Source organism: Metschnikowia bicuspidata (genome assembly GCF_001664035.1).
Source record: "Metschnikowia bicuspidata var. bicuspidata NRRL YB-4993 chromosome Unknown METBIscaffold_9, whole genome shotgun sequence".
Taxonomy (NCBI): Eukaryota; Fungi; Ascomycota; class Pichiomycetes; order Serinales; family Metschnikowiaceae; genus Metschnikowia; species Metschnikowia bicuspidata.
The window spans coordinates 140,110-163,391 of NW_017387739.1; the positions used below are offsets into that span (position 1 = coordinate 140,110).

Consider the following 23,282-nt stretch of genomic DNA (forward strand, 5'->3'; position numbering starts at 1 on the left):
AAAGGGGCAAAACTATATAACGAATATATATAAAAAACCTTTAAACAGCTCCCAGCTACGTACCAAGTGTCTTAGCTCGGCCCGTCCCCTTCCGTTAGTCACGGCCTGGACAGTCCTCATGGCACGTATCTGTTTAAGTATTGGATATTACGTCATCGACTCCTAGGATAGGTCTCCTGTGCATTATAATATAATTTACCGTTCGTTCGTAATTTTCGGTTGTGGCCATTTCTAATCGCTAAATGCATGATGGATCCATAAATAATGGTCTAGCGTAGGTTCACTCTGAATCTTTCGCGGCTTCAAAAAGTCATCTTTTGTATACTGAAGACTCAGTTGGGCAGCCCATGCAAGATCTATGACAATTCTTCCAACGTTAGTTAAGCTCTATAGAGCCACATTGGTAGTGTAGTGGGAGACCATATGCGAAATTGTGGTGCTGCAATCTTTTTGTGATTCAAAATTCGCATTCTTTTTCGTCACCAATCAATTACATGATGCGAATCGCAGACAAGTAAGCCTGTGAATAGTGGGAAAATTTTTGTGAATGGAAATCGCAATTCATCTGTGAGCATTTTTCCGACAGAACGAAGCTATATCTGAATCAGTAACAAACTGATGTGCGTTCTTGGGAGAAGGAATACACGGCTAACTCGCAGTGTTTATTACTAGACATATTTCACGCAGCCCTTTATGCAAGCGATTGCAGGGTGAAGCTCAGTTGCTAAATTTGTAATAATTCAAGAAGCTGAACACGCTCAGGATCATCCAAGTCCTGCCTTTTGCTACCTCAAAATGAATTTGCAACCGTGTGACGCCATTTTCATCATTGAATACTGCATGTACTTCGGTGACTGATCAGTCATCCGAAAGAGGTAATCGCTCAGCGTAGCCGCGATGAACCATCTTATCTTCGTGTATCTCGTCAATTTGGAGATTCTACTTTATTCCAAGACCAAAACGACAACAGCTGTGTATCCTACACACACCACAGTTTTCTCCTGAATTTAAAGAGTATCTTTTAGAATCTTCTGTGTTGAACAGAAAATACATACACAGCAATGGTTGGATGCGTCACTTCGGGGGTTTCCCAGCTCTTCAGCACTTTGTCTTTGATAAGCTGGATCTGTGCACAGGCACCCCAGATTTTTTCGAACTATACCACGAAGTCAACCGAAGGAATCTCGCCGCTGTTCCTTCTACTATGGTTCATGGGTGACTTTCTCAGCTTCACTAGTTGTCTTCTCAATGATGCAGCTCTAAGCTTTCAAATCTACTTGAGCATGTTTTTTTTAGCAAATGACTTGACGTTGTGCTACCAATACTATTACTATAACAGCATCTACCCACGAAAATACTTAGTCCAGGTGGCAAAAGGAAAAAGTATTTGTAATGACTCGGAAGCACTGAACCTGACGGAGATTTACAAAGAAGCAGGGGCCATAAATATTCGCCACGGAAGAACCACAAGAAAATATTCACCTGATTATTCCCTTCTATTGAACCTGGGAAGAACGTCCAAAGAATCCATTCATAGCCCCTCTTCCAGTCTTTCATCTGCGGGAATTAGCCCAAGAGGGACCACGGGTTTTGGTGCCGCAGGAACGTCGCCGAAATGGGGGAAAATCGCAACTGCAGCAGGGACTTTGATGAATCTTGGCGTCACACAGGCCAAAGCCACCGGTGATATATCCGGGGCTTTGGTTCTGTCATACAAAGAGATTCTTGGGCTTGTGCTTGCCTGGGGCTGTACGTGCGTATATGTGAGCTCACGGTGTCCGCAGCTCTACAAGAACTATCTTCGGAAATCCGTTGATGGAATTTCACCACTTCTCTTTGGCTCAGCCCTCCTTGGTAATTTGATGTACACATCATCTGTGTTGACAAGTTGTGAGTTTGTGTCATCAGGTGACAGAATGTCCTTTTTTTGGAAGCAGTTGCCTTATTTGTTGGGCAGCTCAGGAACCATAGTCTTTGACATTGGGTACTTTTACCAGAGGTACATATACAGAAATGCGGCTCGTGATAACACAGAAATGGGGCTAGAGAATTGGGTGGAGGAGTATTAGCTGTTCTTCAGCTCGGTCCATTTAATCTTAGTAAAAGGGTTCTGTGGCAGAATGATGTGCCATGTTCGGATGAGTTCTTTGCATCTACATATGTTGGCTAGTCGAAAGGTCAGAGTTTTAATAGAGGGATATGTTCACAACAATGAACTGAAATAATGAGTTAGAAACACATATGGTACTTTAATATTTGAAATACCGATATTGCTCTGTTAATCAATGTCTTCAACTGTGCTACAGTGTAACATAATAGCCCAAGCTCAAAGGTGTGAGAGAGTGAAAATAGTATGAATGTCAAAAAGGGTTGATGTAAATCACTGACGTCGAAACCCAATGAGGTTTAAGTTCTTCGAAGATCGGTAAATAGAAATTTAGCTGACAATCATTCTTAAGCAAAGAGTTAAGTGTTGATAGTGTATGAAAGTCCTGGGCAGCTGCTTGGCTACTCAAGATGATAAGATGTGGCTTTATCAGACTATATGAACAAGACAATATGCCATCCTTATTCATTTACTTCAATTAAGCCTTGTGCAAACTCTTCCAATGCCTGTATTGTATCGAGTTGTTGAGTGGCAACTCCTTCAATATACCTTTAAATAGGGTGTCCACATGCGAGAAAAAGAAGCACTAGTTGTACGTGAGTAGTAATAGTCAACATTTTGAGGTAGATTTTGAATAGAGAGTATTTGAAGTCAGAGATATTCATGGAACACCTTGACTCGCACTCAATTCGGGGGCAATCCAGCAAGGAAAATGCTTTGCATCACGAATGTTCAGAACTGTGAAATTATTTGGAAGAAGAATGACGTCTTTGAAAATCAACTTTCTTTGCGTGAGATGTTGAAAGATGTCTGATTCGCGCACTGTATGTGGTGAAGACTTGGTGAAAATATCATGATGCGCTCAAGCCAACTTAATCCAATTTCAATACCTGAGATCCCCAAGCAACGACAGATCATTGACTCGTGTTTCTCGACAAATTAGAACTAGAACTTAATTTTTGAGTTTGCAGATTGTGATATAGACGCAAAGTTTTTCCAGTTTCTACATGACCTTCCGGTACATCCATTTCTGCATCGATTCCAATTTTCACTTGAGTTATGATCTATAGATACGTTGCTAGGCAATGGCGCCCAAAAAGATACAACATCACAGTCACACAAAATCCAGTGTTCACCAATAGCGTGTTCTCTCGGCACAAACTTCCAGAAAATGTGTTGGAACTTCCGCCAACCACTTATCCCAATCCGCTCTTTCGGCTCAACAAATCACAGCTCTTGGAACTAAAGCTAAAAGAGATCAAACATCTTGTGAAGATTCCACCGAGGTCTATGAGTGAAACTGATCAGTTCTACAAGAATATAATCGACATTTTCCACGAATACTTAATCAAGGACACCAAGTTGGCCGTGTTCTATCTTGACCTCATCACTGAGCCCCTGGTGCGAGAAGCGGTTTTTGAATATTTGCGCAAATTCTATGAAAAGGAGTTGCTTCGACTGTCAATTCTTGCATTTATTGAAGACCCATTGTCTCCAGCCTGTCGAAGAGCGGTCAAGTTCAATATCTACAAAATTCTAGACGACTCCAGGGAGGACCCGCAAGCTGCTGCAAACATTGCCCTCAACTATATCAGCAAATTGGCCCTCACGGGTCGTGTTAACCAGTGGACAATTTTTTTGGCAGAGGAATACCTGCTTTTGCTTTACAAGAACTTACCGAAGGAGCAATGGACGCAATTGTTCGCTGCGTTGGTTCAAACAAACATCAAGCTCAACAATATTCAGCACTACAATGTGATTAAAGATCTGCTCCTTGCTGGATCTGGGCTAGACAAGTTCGTGGCCCGTACGGGCATGCTTTGTGCCAAGTGGCATCACACTGAGGAGCCTTATTTGTCCGACACTCAAAAACAAAAAATGACACTATACTTTCTGCTAAATGAGCTTGCCAGGTTTACACAAGACATGATTCGACAGAAAGATGTGACCACCCTGAATATGTACCTTGAACTTCTAGTCACGAAATTCGAGGCCTTAAACGACCCTAATCATCTACAGCTTGTTCTTAGCATCATGCTTTCACATTCCATGGCGTTCAAGGGTCCACAGGAGTGCCTTCAATTTTTGCGCTACATCGTGGATGCTAACCTTCAGGTTGTACCCAAGACTTTGTTGCGCGTACTCACCGCATTGCGCTTGGATCAGTTTTATGATGAGGCACTTCTTCTCGTGAATTATCTTCATAAAGAGAAGCTTTGCCCAACTGAGCGTTCGAACTTGGTGTCTGAGATCATCAAAATTATTACGGGTAAATTTAGCCGCCATCCGAAAATTGCGCTTGGGTACTTTTCTTCGCTTTTCAACGACGCAAATAATAACGCACTTCGAACTCTCAAAGACTTGCTTTTGTTGGACCTCGTGTATGGTCCAGGGCTGGTAAACAGCCTGTTCGCGGTTGTTGAGCAGGCCGAGATCCACGAGGGATTGAAAAACTCGAAAATGACCCACGCGATTTTGCGTGAATTGTATGTGGTAACACTTCGAAGTTTGCCGCTTGAGCAGAGGACCAGCCCCGTTCTTATAAGCAAATTGTACGAGGAATACAAAAAGAAGATTGACGAGGCAAAAGAGACCGACGATGAACTGAGCCCTTTCAGTCAGGACCAACTTGACGAAAAGATATTGACTTTGTTTCTCGATCTTCTTGTGCGCAAGGACGCAGAAGCAAGGGACAACTTCGACCTAGTGTACGACCCTTTCAAGTTTGCCACTGCCAAGTTGATTTTCAACAACTTTTTTGAAGCACAGCCCGCGCGGAACACCATCAAAAGCACTTACATTTTTGATTTGATGATTAGCTCTGGTTTACTCAAACATCACGATTTGAGGTTCTCTCTCAGTGCATTCAAAAAGGCCAGAGATCTAGGTCTACCCATTACTTTCAATCAAGTGAATCCCCTCATCATTCACCATTACTTGAAGGGTGAAATGGACAAGGCTCAGCAGTGGTTCATGCTACTTATTCAAAGCGGTGCCAAGGCAAAGTCTGTAGCGGCGGATCGTTTGTTTGACATTGCTAAAGAGCAGAAATGGACTTATACTGGAACACGATACAGAAATGCCGTGAGAGTCAAGCTGAGAGCTGCACGTCGCGAATTTGCAAAGTTGAGCACTAACCCCACCGCCGGCCTCAACATTGGCTCGGACGTTGCTGTCTCCAGTGCATCAGACATTACCATGGGCGAGGAGCTAGAGATAATTCTCCACCAAATTGCTGCAAAAAACGCGGACGAAAACCCAAGAAAATAAGGGTATTATCCATCACACATGGAGAGCCTGTCTTCTTTTGGACCTGATGTTCATCGCAAGAGAGACTTTCGCAGCCGGTCCATCTGTACACCCGTACACCCGTGTTCTGAGTAACGCGCGATGCCTTGTGATAGATGTTGACAAAGTGACCGAATACGGCAGCGTGGTGACAAATGAGAAGCTTTCAGGCAGAAATTAGTGAGAGCAGACACACATTCAAAGGTGTTTCAGAGCGGTGTAGGTAATCGTTAGCAAAACACGAGCGCGGCGTTTGTTTAGTGTCATCAAATATTCTTGCTCCACTCAAGTCCACCCACATATCCGTTGTACCAGGTGAACTCTTTGATAGCACTGCCAGAGAGAACATCAGCGAACAGGGCTCTCCTTCTTTACTTAGTTTTGGTAGCCTTGGGAATGAAATAAAAGAGAAACATCAAGAGTATGCCAGCCAACAATACCTTCATCAAAGACACACATTTGGCGACATCGTCTATAATGCTACGCCGAGATCATGCCCCGCTACAAGACCAGCATATGGCCAGCAGCCCTAGGATGTCACCGCAGAATCCTCCGGAGCGTTCATCTTTAGATGTGTCACTTGCCAGTCCGCTAGATATGGAAAAGCAATTTGATGCAATAGCCTCAAAAGTGACCGAGACCATCCAGAGCATCAGTTCTATATACAATGAGATTGGGTACACCTCGCTGGAGATTGCGGAGAAAAAGGCGGAGATTTTCGAAACCATAAACAATGCAATCGTTTCGTTCAAGAGCAATCTCGAACGTGAGAAAAATAGCATCAACAACGAATGCGAGTGGCTCCGGCAGCAAATTCGCGTGATTCTTGCGATGTTGAACGATCATACTGGCGAAAAACACTTGAAGCTCTCGAGCAGGGGTGTTGTATTTGACGACGAGCTTATGTATGCAGAAGGGTGAAAAGAAGATGTGCTCCAACACATGAGCAAGCTACATCTGAATAGAAACATGAGCTTTCTGGCTAACTCGTTTCTGTTTCTGGATGATTCACCATCTTCCCCTACAAACGTGCTTATCTCTGGCAACTCAGCGCTCGGGTCTCCATTCAAATATTCTGGCGTCGAGCCACCTCTTGCTGAACTGGTAAATACGGATGATTCTCAAAGAGCAGTTGCCATGGGAGAGGCAAGTGCTGCTAGCAACCAGAATCACTTCATGACCAACCACAGCCCAACGTTGTCCTTGCTTCAGTACAAGACACGGCTAAATCTGATATTTCTAGAGGTTTTGAAGGCGTTTGTGAAGGTATTCAAACGATTCAACGAAGTTAATCGGATGTTTTGGGAAAATATCGACACCATCACGGATGACTTCACCGCACATAAAAACTCTGTCTTTTCAGAATCCATACCTAGCAAACTGGATGCCGATGAGCATGCGGTACTTATCGCAGAATTTGAGTCGATTCTAGAGCAGTTGAACATGACAACTCGGAACTACAATCCACAGTTACGCCAGGGTATGAGCGAAACTGCAGTGCAGGATGTTGCTTTCATAATCTCAAGCCCAAGGAAGAAAAAACAATCGATGGCTGGCCTGGAGTCGGAAATCGACCCTGATGCTTCTTCTGATGAGGCTATGAATCGACTCAGGGAAATTAACTATAAACTTGTACACGCCATCCGGGGACTCAAGGTGACGAAGGTCACCAACGAAACGATCGCACAGTTGGCCAAAGAAGTCGAGACCACAGAAAATGAGATCGAAGTTCGAGTGCAGAGCATGAAAGACAAAATATCCGACTGTTTAAATGTAATCGACGTGCTTTCGTTGACTGAACTGGATCTTATTGCCATACAGCGAATGCAAAGTCAATCTGACCGTGAGAAACAAGCCTCATACGCTGGTGAAGGGTTGTTTGATGTCGACACGCTTAGATTCATTCAAAATAATCCCCGTGAGTTTGGGTTGATGGATCATCATTTGAACTTTGTCGCCAGACTCACGCACACTTTACAAACAATCAGGGACAACAAGAAAAAGAAATGGGAGCAGTATTCACAGGTCTGTTCAAGCTTATGGGAGAAGCTTGGTGAAAATAGAAGCTACACTGAAATCTTTCTTGCAGAAAACTCGAACTTAACTGACCTCGCCTTGACGAATCTTAAAATGGAGTTGAAGAGGCCATACGCAATGCGATCCGAGTACGTTGATAGCTTCATTCTTGATGCACGAAAGCAGGTTTTCGAGCTTCATTCGAAATTGCTCTATTCAGATGCTCGACGCCAAGAGTTCAAATACAAAAACTACGATGTGAATGATATTTCTGGAGACAAGGAATGCATTCTAGATGAGCTCGAGGTGGAAATTGAGAAACTCAAGCGTGACTATGCTTCTAAAGAGCCCGTCTTATCTCTCTACGCTGAACTCAATGAATTGCTCGAGGATCAGAATTTCCTCAATGAATCGTCCAAAGATTCCTCTCGCTTGCTCAGCAAAAACTCGTGCAAGATTTTATTGAATGAAGAAAAGTTGCGAAAAAAAATCAACAAGAATTTACCAAGAGTCCTCAGCTCCTTGAAACAGGAGATAATTACCTACAACGATAGACTGCTTTCAGAAGGTCTATCCCCTATCACTGCTGGCAATGATGATATGTTTGAGAAGATTTTATTGATAGAATCCGACTTAGGCACACAGGGTAGTAAGCCAACGAGAAACAAGCCTAGCGTTGCTTTTTCAACGAGAACATCTTCGCCCAAAAAACCTAGCTTGTCGCCTTCGAAGGTGCAGAAACAATCGACGCATAGAAAATCACCGACTCTTTCTGGTACCTTGCACCATAGACAAGCAATGCAGCCAAAATCGCTGCTTGTGAGATCAAGAATTACTTCGTCAAACAGGCCAGAAATGAACACCATCAGGCGTTCTCCAAGAGCAGAAGATCACAAAGTTCTCGGCAAGAAAACTGCACTTGGAAGCGCCGTTTTGGTACCCCTCAACACATCTTTGGCTCCCAATGATATATGCTCTGCAGGGCCTTCGCCAGTGAGCCGGGAAGATTCGAGTTCCAGCTGCACCAGCAGCAACGACACGTTATACTCAATTTGTTCCCGTGTTTCGCCCTTGAAAACGGCGTTGAATGTCAACCGGTCTTTCTCTGACAATTTCTCTCCTTCAAAAAGAGCTGACAAGGGCACCGAAAAAGGACCGATTTCGACAGAAGACGAGAAAGAAAACCCGTTTGTTGCACGCAAAACTGTTTTCGGGGGACCGCTCGGGGCGCTTCTGAAACCCAAGAAATCTAGGGAAGACGCGAGGCTAAGCAGCGGCAGTCTCGCCAATTCCACGATTGGTGGTGACGACTACCAAACATGGCGGGATGAGCGAATTAAGGAAATTAATGGGGAGGACCTAGACTTATGCTAGCCGGTCATATCCAGTGAAGTTCGTCTTTTTCTGGTGGTCTTGAGACATGGGTTCAACGGATGCAGTGTATTATACAATAAATCTTTGATATGAATTTCTAGTAGTCATTAACGTTATAAACCCCTTGCGCCCACTCAGTACCCGACCACCCTGACTTTCTTGTCGGCTTTCTTGTTCTTCTTGTTGTGCTTTTTGTCACCCTTGCCTCCAAGCTGGTTCTTGTGGAATGCAGAATTCATCTTCGCCTGCACGTCGTTCATTTTAAAGAACTCCTTGTCCAAGTCGTCGGCTGCACTCTCCAACGCAGCCTGGCGGCCACCGTAGAATCTGGTGGTGGGGCCAGTGGAGGGCGCGCCTGGCGTTTTCTGGTTGGGGTCTTCGGAAAGATGCATGGAGAAATTGAGCTTGCTCAAGTCGCGGGACAAATCAAAGTCGTCGGCCTTGATGTTTTTAGCCGCAAGAGCGGAGAGGAGCTGCTGCTGCCTGGTTTCGGGCAAAGACTGCAACGTATAAACGTCCTTGTTAAACTCGCGCGACTCTTCCAAAGAAGGAATGCCGTATGAGCCATCCGCCAACTTCTTAGGTGGAGGGTTGATGTAGAGCAATTTGCCGTTCACGTAGTCTTTCAAGATATATCTGGAGGCACGTGACTCGTCGGCGGATCCGAAACCCTGGGTCATGTATCCACGGGCTCTGGCGTATGCATTTAGAAGTTCTCTTGCAGTTGGATAGATGCCGTTTCCACCATCGTTCTTGCTCTGGATTGGAATGTGGATACCATACACAGCTTCCAAGTAAAACTTCGGGATCCGCTGGCAGACCAAGGAAGATGGCGGGATATGTTCACGCAACTGGTCAATGGGCAAGACACCGTTACACACCAATTCCCCATTGGAGTAGGCAAAGTTGGGGAACACAAGACCCGGGCAATCGCACAACACGACCTCGGGCGAAAGGAAAATCGTCTGGAAATGCTTGGTTTTTCCCGGAGTGGCCGACACAGACACCTTCTTGGAACCCACCAATGCGTTGATGGTGGACGATTTTCCCACGTTCGGGTAGCCCACTAAGCCGATTTGCAACTTACGGTCGGGCTGATCCTCCGAGGGCTGGATCAGAGGCGCGGTGGCCATAAACAAGTGCTCCAACTCCTCAATTTTAAGGATCCGGATGTCTTCCTGCTCCTCCTCCTGTGCGTCTTGGGCCAGGTTGGACACGTACGTGGGATCCCGGGCCAAGTTCTGCTCCTCCTCCAACTCCTTCTCCAAAAGTGCATTGGCGTTGGCCGCGGAGAAAAACACGTAGCTGATGTGCTTCTCCTTGAAGTAGTTGGCCCACTCGATCCGCTGGTTTCTTGTGAGGAGATCGGCCTTGTTGACCAAAAGCAAGTTGCGCTTTTCTTTGCCCTCGTCAGGCTTGCTGAGCCCCGAAACATACTTCTCCAAGTCCACGGACCGGAAGTCCAAGGGGCTTCGGGCATCGACAATCTGCACCACGAGGTCACATCTTTCCACCACACGCCACAACTGGCGCCACACCTCGATGTTTCTTTCGAAAGGCGTCAACAACAAATCGTTGGTTTCTGTCAACGCCGCCAACTGACGCCTCCATTCCAAGAAAGCGAGGTTCTCCTGTCTCTCGATCTGTAGTTTCAGCTGCTCTTTGCTCCACTTGGGTCTGCGGGGAATGGTCAACCTGTTCTCGAAACTCTGGTGTTTTTCCCGCAAAGCAATGGTTTCCTCCTCAGACAACAACCCGGTTTGGTTCACGAGAGACGTGTTGCCCACCTTTATGATTTTGACCTGCTGACCTTTTTCGGCAGTGAAATCGTGGTCGGCCAACTCGGCCGTATTCAAAAACTCGTCCAACGAGTTTTCCTGCGTGACGGACCGCAACTTCACCCAGCCGGCCTGTTTCTTATCGGTTGTAAACCGCATCTCACCATCGGGCAAGTATTCGATCGAGTTTTCCTTGAGTCTTTGGTTGGCAATGGACCTTCCGAGCCCAATGGTGTTTCTGTTCTTGTGGTGCACGGGCTTGGGGCCCTTGGGCGCCTTCCATTTTTTCTGTTCTGGGTGCAATGCCCCCTTGTTCTCACTCATTCTTATGTGTGTGTGTGTGTGCTCGAGGTTGTTTACGATGTGCTGGAGAAAAGGTGAGGAATTCTCTGTCAAACATTCTGAATATTGTATGGTGGGTGCGATGGCGATGAGAGCTGACTGAGAAAAACCGGGACGCAGGAATAGCAGGGCCAGGTGTGCACACAAGACCCATCCCAAGGAAGGGGCCAAAGCTGGAAAGGACCCATTGGGGCAAATGGCATTGTGCTAGATATGGGGGAAGAACCGGGTTAAGGTGTTATTCTACATGATGGTTTTTGTTTTGCATTACCGTGATCTCTGTTGCTTTGCGTGTTGATATATCTTGTTCATTAGAGTCGGCTCGCACTGGGGACTATGCTGGACATATTATTTACGTCGTTTAGGGACAATTATCGTTTTTCTTCCAAAGGCATCAGTGGAATGAAAGTGATGTAGTATGTGTGATTATCTTCAACACATGCCTTCTCCCCCTTTCTGAGCTATCCACGAAATTGACAAATCAAATTGTAATGTCCACTTTCAGGAAATGACATGCGCACAGAGATACTACTCTGATCTAGAATAAAAGAGAGCTTTTTTGCGCATATCATTTGATCACAGAAATCTGGAGTGTTCTATGACACAGTAGTGTTAAGCACCATCGAGCATTGGCCTGCCTCATGTACCTATTGGTAAATCAGCGCATGTGAGGGATGATGTGCCCTGTAAACAATTATTAATGACCCAATCATATGTCACGTTATTCTACGAAATCCAGCCCTGTTTGGGAAAACCCTTAACAAGGTCAAATTTTTGTCTTCCAACAAAAACACTCCTCAACACGACACCAAAGATCCAGTTATGTCAAAAGGAGAAAAGACCTGTTCAGATCGACGGGCTTGCATGGCGTACTAAACGAGCCTACGTATGAATCCTCACATCTTGGCCCGTGGCTTCATCATCCCCCGCATAGCTACAAGGCCCAATAAAAATTCGATATCTTTCATATGGATCTAGCTCGCAGTAAATATCTACAAATATCAAATGTACTGCGACAACCACTTGAACCCCTCGCCGTAGCCCATTCTCATCACAACGGACACCATGAACACCTCGATAGGCCTGATGTTTTCGGGCAACTTCCCCACGTCTTTGCCGGTGGTTCCATACAAGTCCAAAGCAGCCTTCAACTCGGACTCGTTCACGGCATTTGGCTTGTCGATCTTGTTACCCAAGACCAAGAACGGTACTTTGCTAAGCTCCTCGATCTGAAACAAAGCGGCCAACTCAGCGCGGGACTCGGCCAATCTTTCGGAGTCTGCCGTGTCAACCAAAAACACGATTCCGTCGACCTCTGGGAAGTAGTCCTTCCACAATCTACGAGCCTGTTGATGGCCACCCAAATCAAAGGTGGTGAACCTAACCGAGCCGATGGCCAACTCCTCGGAAGTGGGGTGCAACGTGGGCTGCAACTGGGCTAAGCGATCGTTCTTCAACATGTGCAACAACGTAGTTTTTCCAGCATTGTCCAAACCCAAAAACAACAACTTGGCATGCTTATTCCACAAGCCTAGCGACGACAACACGTCTTGTACTGAGGACGTTAGTAGATGTCGTGACAGGCCTAAATAGGAGAAAACTGGCCCTTAAACGGAACGGGCTAGCCTGTGTGGGCCCACTTCTTTTTGTAGAAGCTCGACTTAAATATGCGATAGCTAGGGTCATATCTTATCAGACCCCAACAACAAGAAAGGTCTAAAGCAATAAAATTCTGGGGAGAAGCCAGGCAGAATGTTCTATGCTTTACTTAGGTTGCAATCCGTGTGTGTTCTACGTACCCCAGCTAAAGATCCACATGGTCCGATTATTTATGTATAAGTTCTTGATTGATCTTGATATTCCTTCAGGGAAAAACAGGGCTTGGTGCCTCGCCCACATTCACATGGTGCACGGGTGTGGGAGTTGCGGACGAGCGTGTCATCTTTAAGGGCTTAGCGGTGCGACAAGTCGGGTTTGATTTGAGCAGCGACAGGCACCTCCCTCGTAGAGCTTTCGTTTTCTTTGATCTGCTAGAATTGAGCTCTAAGAGAAAAATCGATTCACCACTGATAAGTATTCGTATAGACGGGGTGAATTATTGGACCTAGATATATTTGTTTTACGAGAGTATTTGTAGAAGAAGTAAAATTTCGGGGGTTTCCCACATTATTTGTCCAATTTCCCAATCTTTGCAAAAAATCTTTGCAAAAAATCTTTGCAAAAAAATTAATTCGGAAGGATCCAGCATTTCGCAAAAACCTACTTCTGTTAAGAGCAAGAATAGTATCACAGCGTTGTGCATGGTAAAGCTTCAAGCAAACAAACCTACTTCTAGTTCCACGTTGTCTCAAAGAGAGCCCATCAACATGTTGAACACTACTCAAAACCATGTATTTATAACTCGCAATGATTTTGAAATAACTATGGAGCTAGTTTCTAGTTGGTGATCGGACATTAATCTTGTTTAGGAAACTCAAACTCGCGGCCTTCAGCACGGAGCTGATCAGCGTACTTGGCAACTGCAATATTTCTGTTTTTCTTGACTTCCGAGATACCTTCTCTTTCGCTGCTCTTCTTTTCATCCCAGAACAGAGGCAAAAGCCCTTTTTTCTCTGTGCCACTTCTGACGATCCAGTCATAGAGTTCATTTGCAAATAAATAATCACAACCTTTTAATGAATGAAACTCCTTCTCACCTTTGGCGCTGAATTCAGCCTCGTAGCTCAACCGCATTTCCTCTACGCTTGGTAGCAGTATCCGCCCGGATAAGACGCGGGCCACTACAGCGGCCTGGGACTCACTGATAGGCAATGGAGAGTTCATTTTAGTTAAACCAATAAACAGAAGCGTTGGGTCGTCCACGTAGAAAGTCTGTTTATAGAGGCTTTTCACACTCACCCCGTTAGTAATTTCTGCAGAGTAATTGCGGAGAAATGGAAAGGTGTAGAGAAAGCCCGTGCAAAAAACAATCCTGTCTATGTTGTCAAGAGTTGCACCATCGACGGTGTGTGCTTTTCTTGTGGAAACATCATATTTGGTGACAAGTCTCACCTTCTTTACATAGTCGTACTGAGACTCTTCCAAAGTCTCATCTTTGGTGCTCACATACACTTGCTTTGCGGTGGTACCGATTTGCATAGCCAAATCCATGCCACTGGCAAAGTTACCAATTATAAGCACAGTTTCGTTTCTGAAGTCAGCAGAGCTTACAAAATACTTGGAGTGAGTCACAGAATGCGGATCCCTTTCACTCCATTTCTTTAAGCCTGGAGTGTCTGGAATAAAGGGATGTTCATAGTGACCGTTTGCGACCACCACTGCGTCGTATGCATCAGTGGTCTTTTTGGCCGAGGTCAAATTCTCAGTGGTCACAGTCCATTTCGATTCCCCCGAATTTTTCTTGACGCCTAGCACATTTGTCTTGAAGTTGAAGTGAACATCCTTGGGGATCGTATCAGCGTACTTATGCAAGTACTGAAGCACTTCGGAGCGATCAATGAATTTGGACTTGCGTGGCTGGAATGGCACGTTGCTATATTCCATGAGGGTGTCGGTGAGGTTTGTTTCTAGTTTTTTATACATCGAGGAGGGAAATTGAATTTCCAGATTGCCATATTCTGTGTGTTTTTCCTCACCGTTTGGGTCTGTGGATGGAATTGGGGGAGCAACTGTGCTCTTGTCTTCAGTGAAATTCCACACTCCACCTATACTGTCCCGTCTCTCGAATACATCGATGATCCAGTTCGCGGGCTCTAAAGCAAGAGCTTTCGCAGCTGCCAATCCCGCTGGACCAGCCCCGATAACAGCAATGTGATTTACTATGGGCATTTTCTTTGAACTTGATCGAAATCACGGTCCGAGATTTGTTGGAGATAAATGAAATGGAGTGCATATGGTACTCGCTTATCTAAGTTGTCAAAAGATGGATCATATTTGTCCATACTTCTTTGTTGGATTTATTTGGTTTTTCCTATTGGTTTTGTGAGAAAGAACGTTTAAGGGTATTTCTCCCGACTAGTGTTCATAATCAAGTCTAGTATCTAGATGAGGCTCACCACCTACGGCTTTGAAAACTGCGCTGACGTGTTGGATCTTACAATCAAATTCTGTGAGAGGTCTGCGGTACTAATTGCTTCGACTCAAAACGTCAAGGAATATAACTATTTCTTTTTATCATTGCGGAGCAATCAAGAAGTAAAGAATGAACGAGAACGAATGACAAGTGTTTTACATCGCGAAGTTTGCCGATCGAATTATATGTAAAGAGGTCAGTATATATTTTCCATGCAAAAACCGAATGCACTCACCTTCGCGGCTTGATATTCTCGAGTAAAAATTTTCGAAGCTGACTCGAATGTTATGATCAATAAAAGCATTGGTGCTTCATAATGGTAAATCTTAGAGGCATGTACACTCTATTACTTCACGCTTAAGGCTGTCATGTGTCAGGTAAAGTATGTCTCTAGTATGAGTGGACATACAAATGTCTCCACAGACACGTGATGTTTATATACAGAGTGTGGGGAATGTTTTCAGCGGGATATGCCCCAGGAACTGAATGTCGAAACTTTCAAGCTATGCAAGATACATATCTAGTATATGGCTCTACTGGCTTATTTCTGTCCCAGACCAATAAGAAAAGCACCTGAAACTGACCGCTCTATTTGAAAAGTTTAAAAAGGTCTTAATGTCACGTGAAACGAAGCTGCGGGAACTCGCAGTGGACAATCACGGTCACATAAAGAGGGTTCAATTTTGGAAGAATTGTCTCCCTTCTTCTACTTTAAAATCACACTAAAAACAGACCAATATTTGATTTCTCTAAGGACGAATGGGTAGAGTAAATTATCATACAGGGCTCATAAACATTGCTGAGGAAACTCACCAGGTTTAACCGCCTCAAGTCTATGTGCGCGCTACAGATCTGCACCTGGGGATCCTTAATTGGAGTTGCTCCGGCAAGGACTGTGCATTGGCACTACCCCAGTATCTCGTAATTAGATTTCAAGAAAGCCCTTTAATAAGTATATTCAAGCAAAGTTCCAGTGAAATTCTCTCATCAAACACTATTCTTTTACCTGCGAATCTGAAGGAGACCAGAAGTACAATTATAGTAATGGCTGACTCCACCGCCAGTATAAAGTCCATATATAGCGGGAAGGGTGGTTTATCCGACGAGGATTTTGAGGATTTGTCGGGCGTCTCGCTGGTTCCATTCAGTTTGAGTGAGAAGCAGATCTCCAATAACTTCCAGCAAGCTGTGCGAGAGGCCAGTACTGACTTTAAGAAGTCTCAAGACAATTTTGCAGCCTTGAACGCGGACCAAACTTCCAATCCTGATATCACAGAACCTCGGTCCCATCATTTGACTGAAGTTTCTGCAAGAAATTTTGGGAGGCACTTGGATCTGGAAGCTATTGATGGTTCGGATTTCAAGGCGTGGAATGTGAGTCCTCCTGAATGGTACGTGAATCATGTCACGAGCACCAACGTATCCTTAGCATCCTTATTCAGCGGCCAACAGCTGGGAACAAGGTCACCTAGCAGAGCAGAATATTCAGAGGCAGATTACTCTCCAAGTGAGTCTCATTCACGGCCGCTTTCGCGGAATTCCAATAACTCCGCCTTTTCTACCATCGCCACCAAAGATGGCATAGAAGGAAAAAGGCCGTACAAAATGGGTCTGAAACCTCTCCTCGAGACAGTGTTGGCTAACAAAAACCAACAGTTGTTGTCAAATGTACAGAATCAGCAGAGTCAGCAAACCCAGCAGGATAGCAGCAATTATCACAATGCTTCCAACTCAGAGAAATCACCGCCTTTGAGAAAAGCAACAGGAGCGGATTCTGTTCTTGAAAGCGAAGAGTCCAACCTCCGGACACATCTAGATGGAGTAGAATATCTTCCAATCACCATAGACGAGAAGATTGAGCTTATGAATCGGGACTCAATGCCGCGAAAGTGAATAGCGTTTTCAATAAGCCAAGTGGATATGTCGTTTGAGTAAGACAGTACAGGTATTGAGTTTTCGAAGATTTAGCTAATTGCGATCTTGTGCTTTGATTGAGCTCATGGGTGTTAGTTTTGTCCTGTGGAAGATCAGGCTGGTATGACACCGATTGGAGTACTTTGCTGTTGGAAGTGTATAAATAATTGTCAGATTGAAGACTGTGCTCCGGGAAAAGAATCTGCTGTTTGTCTTACATCTAGATAGGCATGTGCTCGAATTGGTAAATCAAAACTACACCAGAAACTTAATCGAGTAGACACGTCCCGTTCATCCGGCGTCCCGACTTATAAACCCTAGTCATAAGGCAGATTCCGGCTCAGCTGTTTTTGGAAATACCCAATTGAAAATATTCGCCCTGCCATTGAAGAAAATCAAACCAGTCTCTTTACACACATTCAAGCCAACATGTTTATTCCCAGCTGTTGATCCTCGCTATACCATCTGAATAACCTACAGAAGCGCGAAATCGGAGCGCGAACATCAAAAAACCCTGGACGAGTTCTCAGTTTACATCCAGCACTCACCTTCCTAGTCATATAAGAATAATGCTTAGACTCACTTCAAGGGTTTGTACCAGGCGTGCCACTCAGCTCGGTCGAATTGCTGTACCGGTATCCAAACGCTTTCTTTCCAATCAGCCAAAAGAAACATTCACTAGGTTGAACGATCGCAGTGACCCCTCTAGAAACCTGTTTTTCCAGTATACATGGGGCTCTTGGTTGAAGAACGACGCTTTAGAGAAAGCCAGGAGGGAGACTAGATTTAACATCGAGAATTTGTCCACGTTCGTGAAATCTTTAAAGGTGCAAGATTCGGAAGTGCTTGCTAAACCACAAGCTTTGTCTAACGGGATTGTGACCTTACCTAACAATATGACCCAGGATATCATGGGCGGAACCGGCTTCGAACTCAAGTCAATAGCCAGTATTCATGAAGGAAAGCATCACAGAGTGTATAAACTCACCTTGGCCAGCGACAAAGAGTTGGTGTTGAGAATTCCTTATAAATTGGAATCTGATTTCGCCATTGAGCAGAAAATCAAGAGCGAGGTTGCCACGATGGATTTCCTCGCTGAGAAGCTAAACGCCAGTGTGCCAAAGGTTCTTGCTTATGGTGCTACCAGAACAAACCCATTGCAAACTCCGTTCATTTTGATAGAGCATATAGAAGGAGAGTTGTTGATGAAACAATGGGACCCCATGATGGCTGACTCTGACACGAGCAAAGCAAAGTTGCTGGAGGTTATCCAGCCTATTATGAATTTTTCCGACACTGCTCTCTCAGTCACGTTTAACCGGTTTGGATCTCTTTACTTTTTCGATGACGTCAACCCCGAGCAACAGTCAGTGCTTCCATATGATGGCGAGACCAACGAGGCTTTGAAAAACAGATGGAGGATCGGACCAAGTGTGGAGAGAGTGTTTTCGAAAAACAAAAAACACTTGAATGCTCAGCAGGTCGGTCAATTTAACGGGCCCTGGGATGCAAACAAGCCATTGGACATGATCACTGATGTAGCGGGCATTCATTTGGAGAGCTTAAGGCTGAGACTTGCTTTGGCTCAGGCAGATGCTGGCAACAAGGTGGAGAATGTCGACGCGTTGAAAAAGCAAATTGGCGTGTTTGATGACTTAAAAACCATGTCACAAAAACTCTTCAATCCAACTTCCAAGTCCGTCATGAACGTTACAGAGATGTTTAAACCCAGACTCTTCTTTCCAGACTTGGACCCCTTGAATGTCATTGTTAGAGACGGCGTCCCCGTGTTTCTTGACTTTGAGCATGCTTCCATCAAGCCTTTTATTCTTGCCAACTACCCGTCTTTCATCGCCTACCAGGGAGCTAAAATCTACAACTTAGAAGACGAAATTCCAGAGTACAGCACCATGGATGATGTTGATAAGCAGCAATACCAGTTCATGTACTACAAAACCAGAAACGAACGGATGTGGGAACACGCTCTCAACGAGAAGAGACACGATTTGATTGCTGTGGCGTCTCCTCACGTGAAAGTCTTGAAGGCACCCTACTTACAGGCATTGGAGTGCAAGAGTGACAAGGACTACTTGTTCGTGGAGAATGCCATGGTACAATTACAGGCTATGTGGAATGTGTATGTTGCCAATGGGCTTGTGAACACCGAAGAAAACGGATTCCCGATTGAATACACGCAGACCCAGTTAGACGAGCACCAAGCTTATTTGGAAGACCACCAGACCGAGGTCATGTCTACGCCATTTGCGGCCACGGGGGGTTGGGTGCCTCAGGACATGTTCGCCGTGTTAAAGGAGCAAAACATCTTGGTCAAGGACAAGAACGGCGACTATTTCATTGAAAAGGAGGCTGTATTGAGAGACGTTCCAGGAACTGAGAATACGGAAGGAACTGAGCCCAAGACAGAGCAGTAAGTTGGTGTTGCATACATGTACATAGAAACAAGCAGAATGATGCCTTTCATTTGATTTGCTATACGATTCGAGTTTGCTTAGTCTTGGGCTCAAAACCTTCATTACATATGCGGTTTGAGAAAGTGTGAGCAAAAAGGAACAAAGTCAAGCTGGGGACAGATTAAGATATGCAAACATGCACAATGAATCGAATATTGTTTTTTTTTTCAGGCAATTAATTTTCGCGTTGTTAAACACCTTCAAAGGTACAATGAGTGAGGCAGCTGATTGTGGAAAGTTTTCTGGTTTCTCTTCTTAAGGGTTCACAAGAATCTGTACTGAAGCTGTACAAGGCTAATGAGGTTGAGCGAGATGTCTGGTATAGCGTGAGCGTCACTTTGCTTGAGGTTCGATGAAGTTAATCACTGTATTGATCGCGTTTGTTGGACCGAGAGATGAGGAAGATCTTTAGAAACTGCACGCTATAAAGAGCGAAGGAGAAATCACTTGGTGATTTTTTCTCTCATCCTAGCTCAAAATTCCAGCAGCCAATGTATGAATGATTGAGCTGCCGAAATTATATTGAATTTTGAGAGTATAGTCGTCTTCTCTAACACCTGGCCTTTCTGAGAAATGGTATGAGCCAAACACACCTTAATGATGCTCTTCCAGTATAAGCATGTGTACAGTGTTACACAACAAGCTGATTGTCTGCTCAGGTTTCAGCGCATGACACTAGAGATATTTGCGTGCCAAAGACTTGACTCTGTGGTCGAAATCTGGCGACACGAGGGGATCGTTTACCGCATAGAATGGATTAAGCTGTGCTTTGACGTACAACTCGTAGGCCTCAGTAAAAAAATGCCGGATTGCTGTCTCATCCTGTTTAGTGCTGGTCATCGATATCGTGCTTTCGGAGCTTGTTGATGCGTCTGAACAAAGTACCAACTTGATGTTTCCCTGTGTTATGAATGCGTTTACCAGGACGCCGTAGAATGAGTCGACTTTTCCCAAATTAAAGCCGCTGGTCTGCCACTGCGCGTCTTCAACAATATCTAGAGATGCATTGCTAATAAATGGTAGAAGCTCCTTTACTTTTGGGGAGAAGCGAGCTTCTCCAGGAATCGAGGAATGCCCACTTTTGAACGAGGAGAATTCAAGCTCGTATAAAGGATTATCACGTGTTCCGATAATAGTGAAGTAGTATGAGGCCATTGCAAGAAACAGACCCTAGTATAATTCAGGCGTGCAATTAGGTTCTTGCGAGCGTATATGGCAATAAGGCAAAACGGCGTAAGATCTGGTCAATGCTTATGGAGCATGCACATAGTCTTAGGCGGAGGACTAGTTAAATTGGTGGAGTTTTGATGTAAAGGTGTACGGGTGTCTATGTTATACGACTAGTAGGACTGGCGGGGTGGTTTTTCTGAAGACGTGACCTTCAAGAGTAAACATTGGAGAGTTTCTCTTCTAAATGTCGCTTCTACTAGTTTGCATGGGAAAAAGCGTGCTTCGATTATCCTCATTCGCTCCCCAAAGGGTCCTGTGCTTGGACTATGTTGGTCAAGTGCACCATGCGTTATTGGCCTCACCAGTTTTTATAACTTGCTTGCACAAGCAACAAATGAGCAATACATATTGCAGATTAGATTAAGAAAAGCTTTTTTGAAAATGTTGTTGAAATATTAAAACACTGTGTTTTCTTCTCATCACATCATTGAAGCACCCATGTGCAATATACTACTGATTTATTCGATATTTACATTGATACATGCTTTGCAGGACGGAAGAATGCTATTTGACAATATTTCATCATTCTTAACCTCAAGCCCAAAGTTCAATGAGCCCAAGGCTGAAGGTTATTACTGCATACGTTTTGCAATTAAGAATGGCATGGGTTCCGCCTTTTTCAGGCTCCTTCAAACTAGCTTATAAATTATTGAGCATTTCACCATTCTACATAAACGAGAGATGGTACGCCGCCGTCTTTAAAGTCACTTCCATCCCAGATTCTAGAATTTTGTCTGCTTTTAAAGTGATAGATGTCTCGACTCTGGTCCGCCATTTTAGGGTGTCCGCAATTTTTGCCTTATTCGGAAGTTTTCTCTCCACAGGATTATGCGCCAGCTGACTTTAAAAAATTCTATACCGCATACGGTAGACAAGAGACCTGCACACTGTGCATCCTTTGTTATTGAAGTTCTTACCAAGATCTCGGACACCAAGATCTGGATCAAGAGAAAACGACATCATATAAGGGCTGATAGAATCAGGTACACATATCCAGACGAATCAGAATACAGCATCAGAACACACTTAACTTAACGAATTATAAATTTTTTCAAACTCTTCATTTGTTGTATTCTTCCTGCTAGTCAGGAGAGCCTTAAATCAACCGTGATACGTACTATTCTATGACGCTGAACCAAGCTAATTCCACAGGAATCTATCGGCACATAGCTCCCATGAGAGATAAGCAAAAACCCAATTGTCTCTTTTCGTCGGACATTCCCTATAAAATCTCTTCATGTGTGGCGAAACTACATTTATACAAAGGAGATTACAGCAACAGGCGCGTAGACCTTGCCGAATATATCCAATGGTTTGATATTACGCTTGAGTTAAACACTTTGCTCCTGAGAAATATGGAAATTTTGCCCTCTGAACTTGCACGGATCAACTCAATGTTTGTGGCTGAAGGAAGGGCCCCCGAATCCAGTCATAGTATAAGAGCCTCTTCGCCGTCAATTCCGGCGGTATGGAGAGCAATTCTTTTCACAAAAAAAAATAGTGAGACATTTGTGGTGAATTTCCGTTTGGACGTCGATCAGTTCTTAGTGGACCTATCTAATATCAGTGATATGTGCCTACATTTTCATGCCAACGAAACTATCCAGCCACTCCTACTGCTGGATATCGCCAACCATTTGAAGACGTATGTTCAACACAAGCTCCAACAAGAATTAAACAACAACAACGACATTTCGTTCGACATCACAAATTCTTCCACCATTCTTCAAGACCTGCCACCAAATGAGAGTATTGCTCTGTTCAAAGCTATATATACAAACACACACAACGAAGCGCTAGATCTTGCCATCACATCTCTAGACGAATGTGACCTTTCGTATGTCATTGAGAAGCAGCTGATTTACTACGTTGACGACGAGTTTGACAATACGGATGACGAGATGAAACTATTGCACTCCGATGAGAGTGGCAAATCCCAATTAAATGAAGACGAGGATCTGGATTTTGCTGAGACAAACTCATTTCGTGAAAGAATATTCGTTGATTACCAAGCTCCCGAGTTTCTAGCGAACGAGATCTCCTCCATCTCCTTGTCAGAGAACTTGGTATTATCTTCCGCAGCGAAGGCTACTAAAACTGGAAGCAATGACCAGTTTTTTGATATCCCAAATGTTGATAGCAAGGGAAGAGAAGAAGTACAAGAAAGCAAATCAGCGGATGCACTCAGAGAATGTACAAAGTATTCAGAATCCGATGAAGGTGTGACTTTGTCAAATACGGAACATGCTAGCGCACATTCACAGCAGATGTCTGTACACGACGGTATTTTGGTCTATGAAAACAACAGCTCGCTCGATGAGAGACTAAAAGAGATTCCAGCCTACACGACCGAATGTCAGGATACTATACAATCACCAATGGTGTCTCCAAAAAAGAAAGACAACCAAAGTTATGGATCCGAAACGACCGGCGAAGAGAACCTGCTTCGAAAAAAAGCCTCCATTTCGTTCATTGACCACGACGAGAGCCTTGGTCTTCAGTTTGCCTTCAGAGACTCTTCATCGTCGGTTCCTGAATATATCAAGGAGAACAAGAAGTTTAAGTTCATCAAGGTGGGCAAAGTGCAGAAATTTGTAAACATGTTTGAAGAACACAAGGAAATAGCCAGCAATCCCCTGAGTCGAGTTGGCACGAGACCAGGCAGCCCGGTATCACGCATAGACTAGAAG

At 44.4% G+C, this 23,282-nt stretch overlaps 10 protein-coding genes across 10 annotated transcripts; 6 read left to right on the forward strand and 4 right to left on the reverse strand.

Moving 5' to 3' along the window:
• Positions 1-923: 923 nt before the first annotated feature.
• METBIDRAFT_33749 (uncharacterized protein) lies at positions 924-2,428 on the forward strand. The gene has a single exon (XM_018856392.1). It carries the CDS (start codon positions 1,062-1,064, stop codon positions 2,067-2,069), a length of 1,008 nt encoding a protein of 335 aa, XP_018709385.1. The 5' UTR covers positions 924-1,061; the 3' UTR covers positions 2,070-2,428.
• Positions 2,429-2,819: 391 nt separating this feature from the next.
• Positions 2,820-5,377, forward strand: METBIDRAFT_80097 (uncharacterized protein; the record flags this gene model as incomplete). Its single annotated transcript, XM_018859170.1, has 2 exons — positions 2,820-2,898; positions 3,222-5,377. The coding sequence occupies 2 exons, from the start codon at positions 2,820-2,822 to the stop codon at positions 5,375-5,377; spliced, it is 2,235 nt and encodes a 744-aa protein (XP_018709386.1).
• Positions 5,378-5,992: 615 nt separating this feature from the next.
• Positions 5,993-8,785, forward strand: ASE1 (Ase1p; the record flags this gene model as incomplete). Its single annotated transcript, XM_018859171.1, has 3 exons — positions 5,993-6,312; positions 6,523-8,130; positions 8,260-8,785. 3 exons carry the CDS (start codon positions 5,993-5,995, stop codon positions 8,783-8,785), a joined length of 2,454 nt encoding a protein of 817 aa, XP_018709387.1.
• A 134-nt stretch (positions 8,786-8,919) lies between these two features.
• Positions 8,920-10,887, reverse strand: METBIDRAFT_47738 (putative GTPase; the record flags this gene model as incomplete). Its single annotated transcript, XM_018858212.1, has 1 exon — positions 8,920-10,887. One exon carries the CDS (start codon positions 10,885-10,887, stop codon positions 8,920-8,922), a length of 1,968 nt encoding a protein of 655 aa, XP_018709388.1.
• A 605-nt stretch (positions 10,888-11,492) lies between these two features.
• Positions 11,493-12,751, reverse strand: SAR1 (Arf family GTPase). Its single transcript, XM_018856393.1, has one exon. It carries the CDS (start codon positions 12,363-12,365, stop codon positions 11,907-11,909), a length of 459 nt encoding a protein of 152 aa, XP_018709389.1. The 5' UTR covers positions 12,366-12,751; the 3' UTR covers positions 11,493-11,906.
• Positions 12,752-13,055: 304 nt separating this feature from the next.
• Positions 13,056-14,733, reverse strand: METBIDRAFT_75453 (N,N-dimethylaniline monooxygenase; the record flags this gene model as incomplete). The annotated part of the gene is made up of 1 exon (XM_018858430.1): positions 13,056-14,733. The coding sequence occupies one exon, from the start codon at positions 14,731-14,733 to the stop codon at positions 13,360-13,362; it is 1,374 nt and encodes a 457-aa protein (XP_018709390.1). The 3' UTR covers positions 13,056-13,359.
• Positions 14,734-15,715: 982 nt separating this feature from the next.
• METBIDRAFT_226571 (uncharacterized protein) lies at positions 15,716-17,165 on the forward strand. Its single transcript, XM_018855182.1, has one exon. The coding sequence runs from the start codon at positions 16,022-16,024 to the stop codon at positions 16,868-16,870; it is 849 nt and encodes a 282-aa protein (XP_018709391.1). The 5' UTR covers positions 15,716-16,021; the 3' UTR covers positions 16,871-17,165.
• Positions 17,166-17,460: 295 nt separating this feature from the next.
• On the forward strand, positions 17,461-19,323 carry METBIDRAFT_80102 (uncharacterized protein; the record flags this gene model as incomplete). The annotated part of the gene is made up of 2 exons (XM_018859172.1): positions 17,461-17,481; positions 17,554-19,323. The coding sequence occupies 2 exons, from the start codon at positions 17,461-17,463 to the stop codon at positions 19,321-19,323; spliced, it is 1,791 nt and encodes a 596-aa protein (XP_018709392.1).
• A 357-nt stretch (positions 19,324-19,680) lies between these two features.
• Positions 19,681-20,610, reverse strand: TRS20 (TRAPP subunit). Its single transcript, XM_018855183.1, has one exon. The coding sequence runs from the start codon at positions 20,515-20,517 to the stop codon at positions 20,038-20,040; it is 480 nt and encodes a 159-aa protein (XP_018709393.1). The 5' UTR covers positions 20,518-20,610; the 3' UTR covers positions 19,681-20,037.
• A 1,106-nt stretch (positions 20,611-21,716) lies between these two features.
• Positions 21,717-23,279, forward strand: CTA9 (Cta9p; the record flags this gene model as incomplete). The annotated part of the gene is made up of 1 exon (XM_018854447.1): positions 21,717-23,279. One exon carries the CDS (start codon positions 21,717-21,719, stop codon positions 23,277-23,279), a length of 1,563 nt encoding a protein of 520 aa, XP_018709394.1.
• Positions 23,280-23,282: the final 3 nt, after the last annotated feature.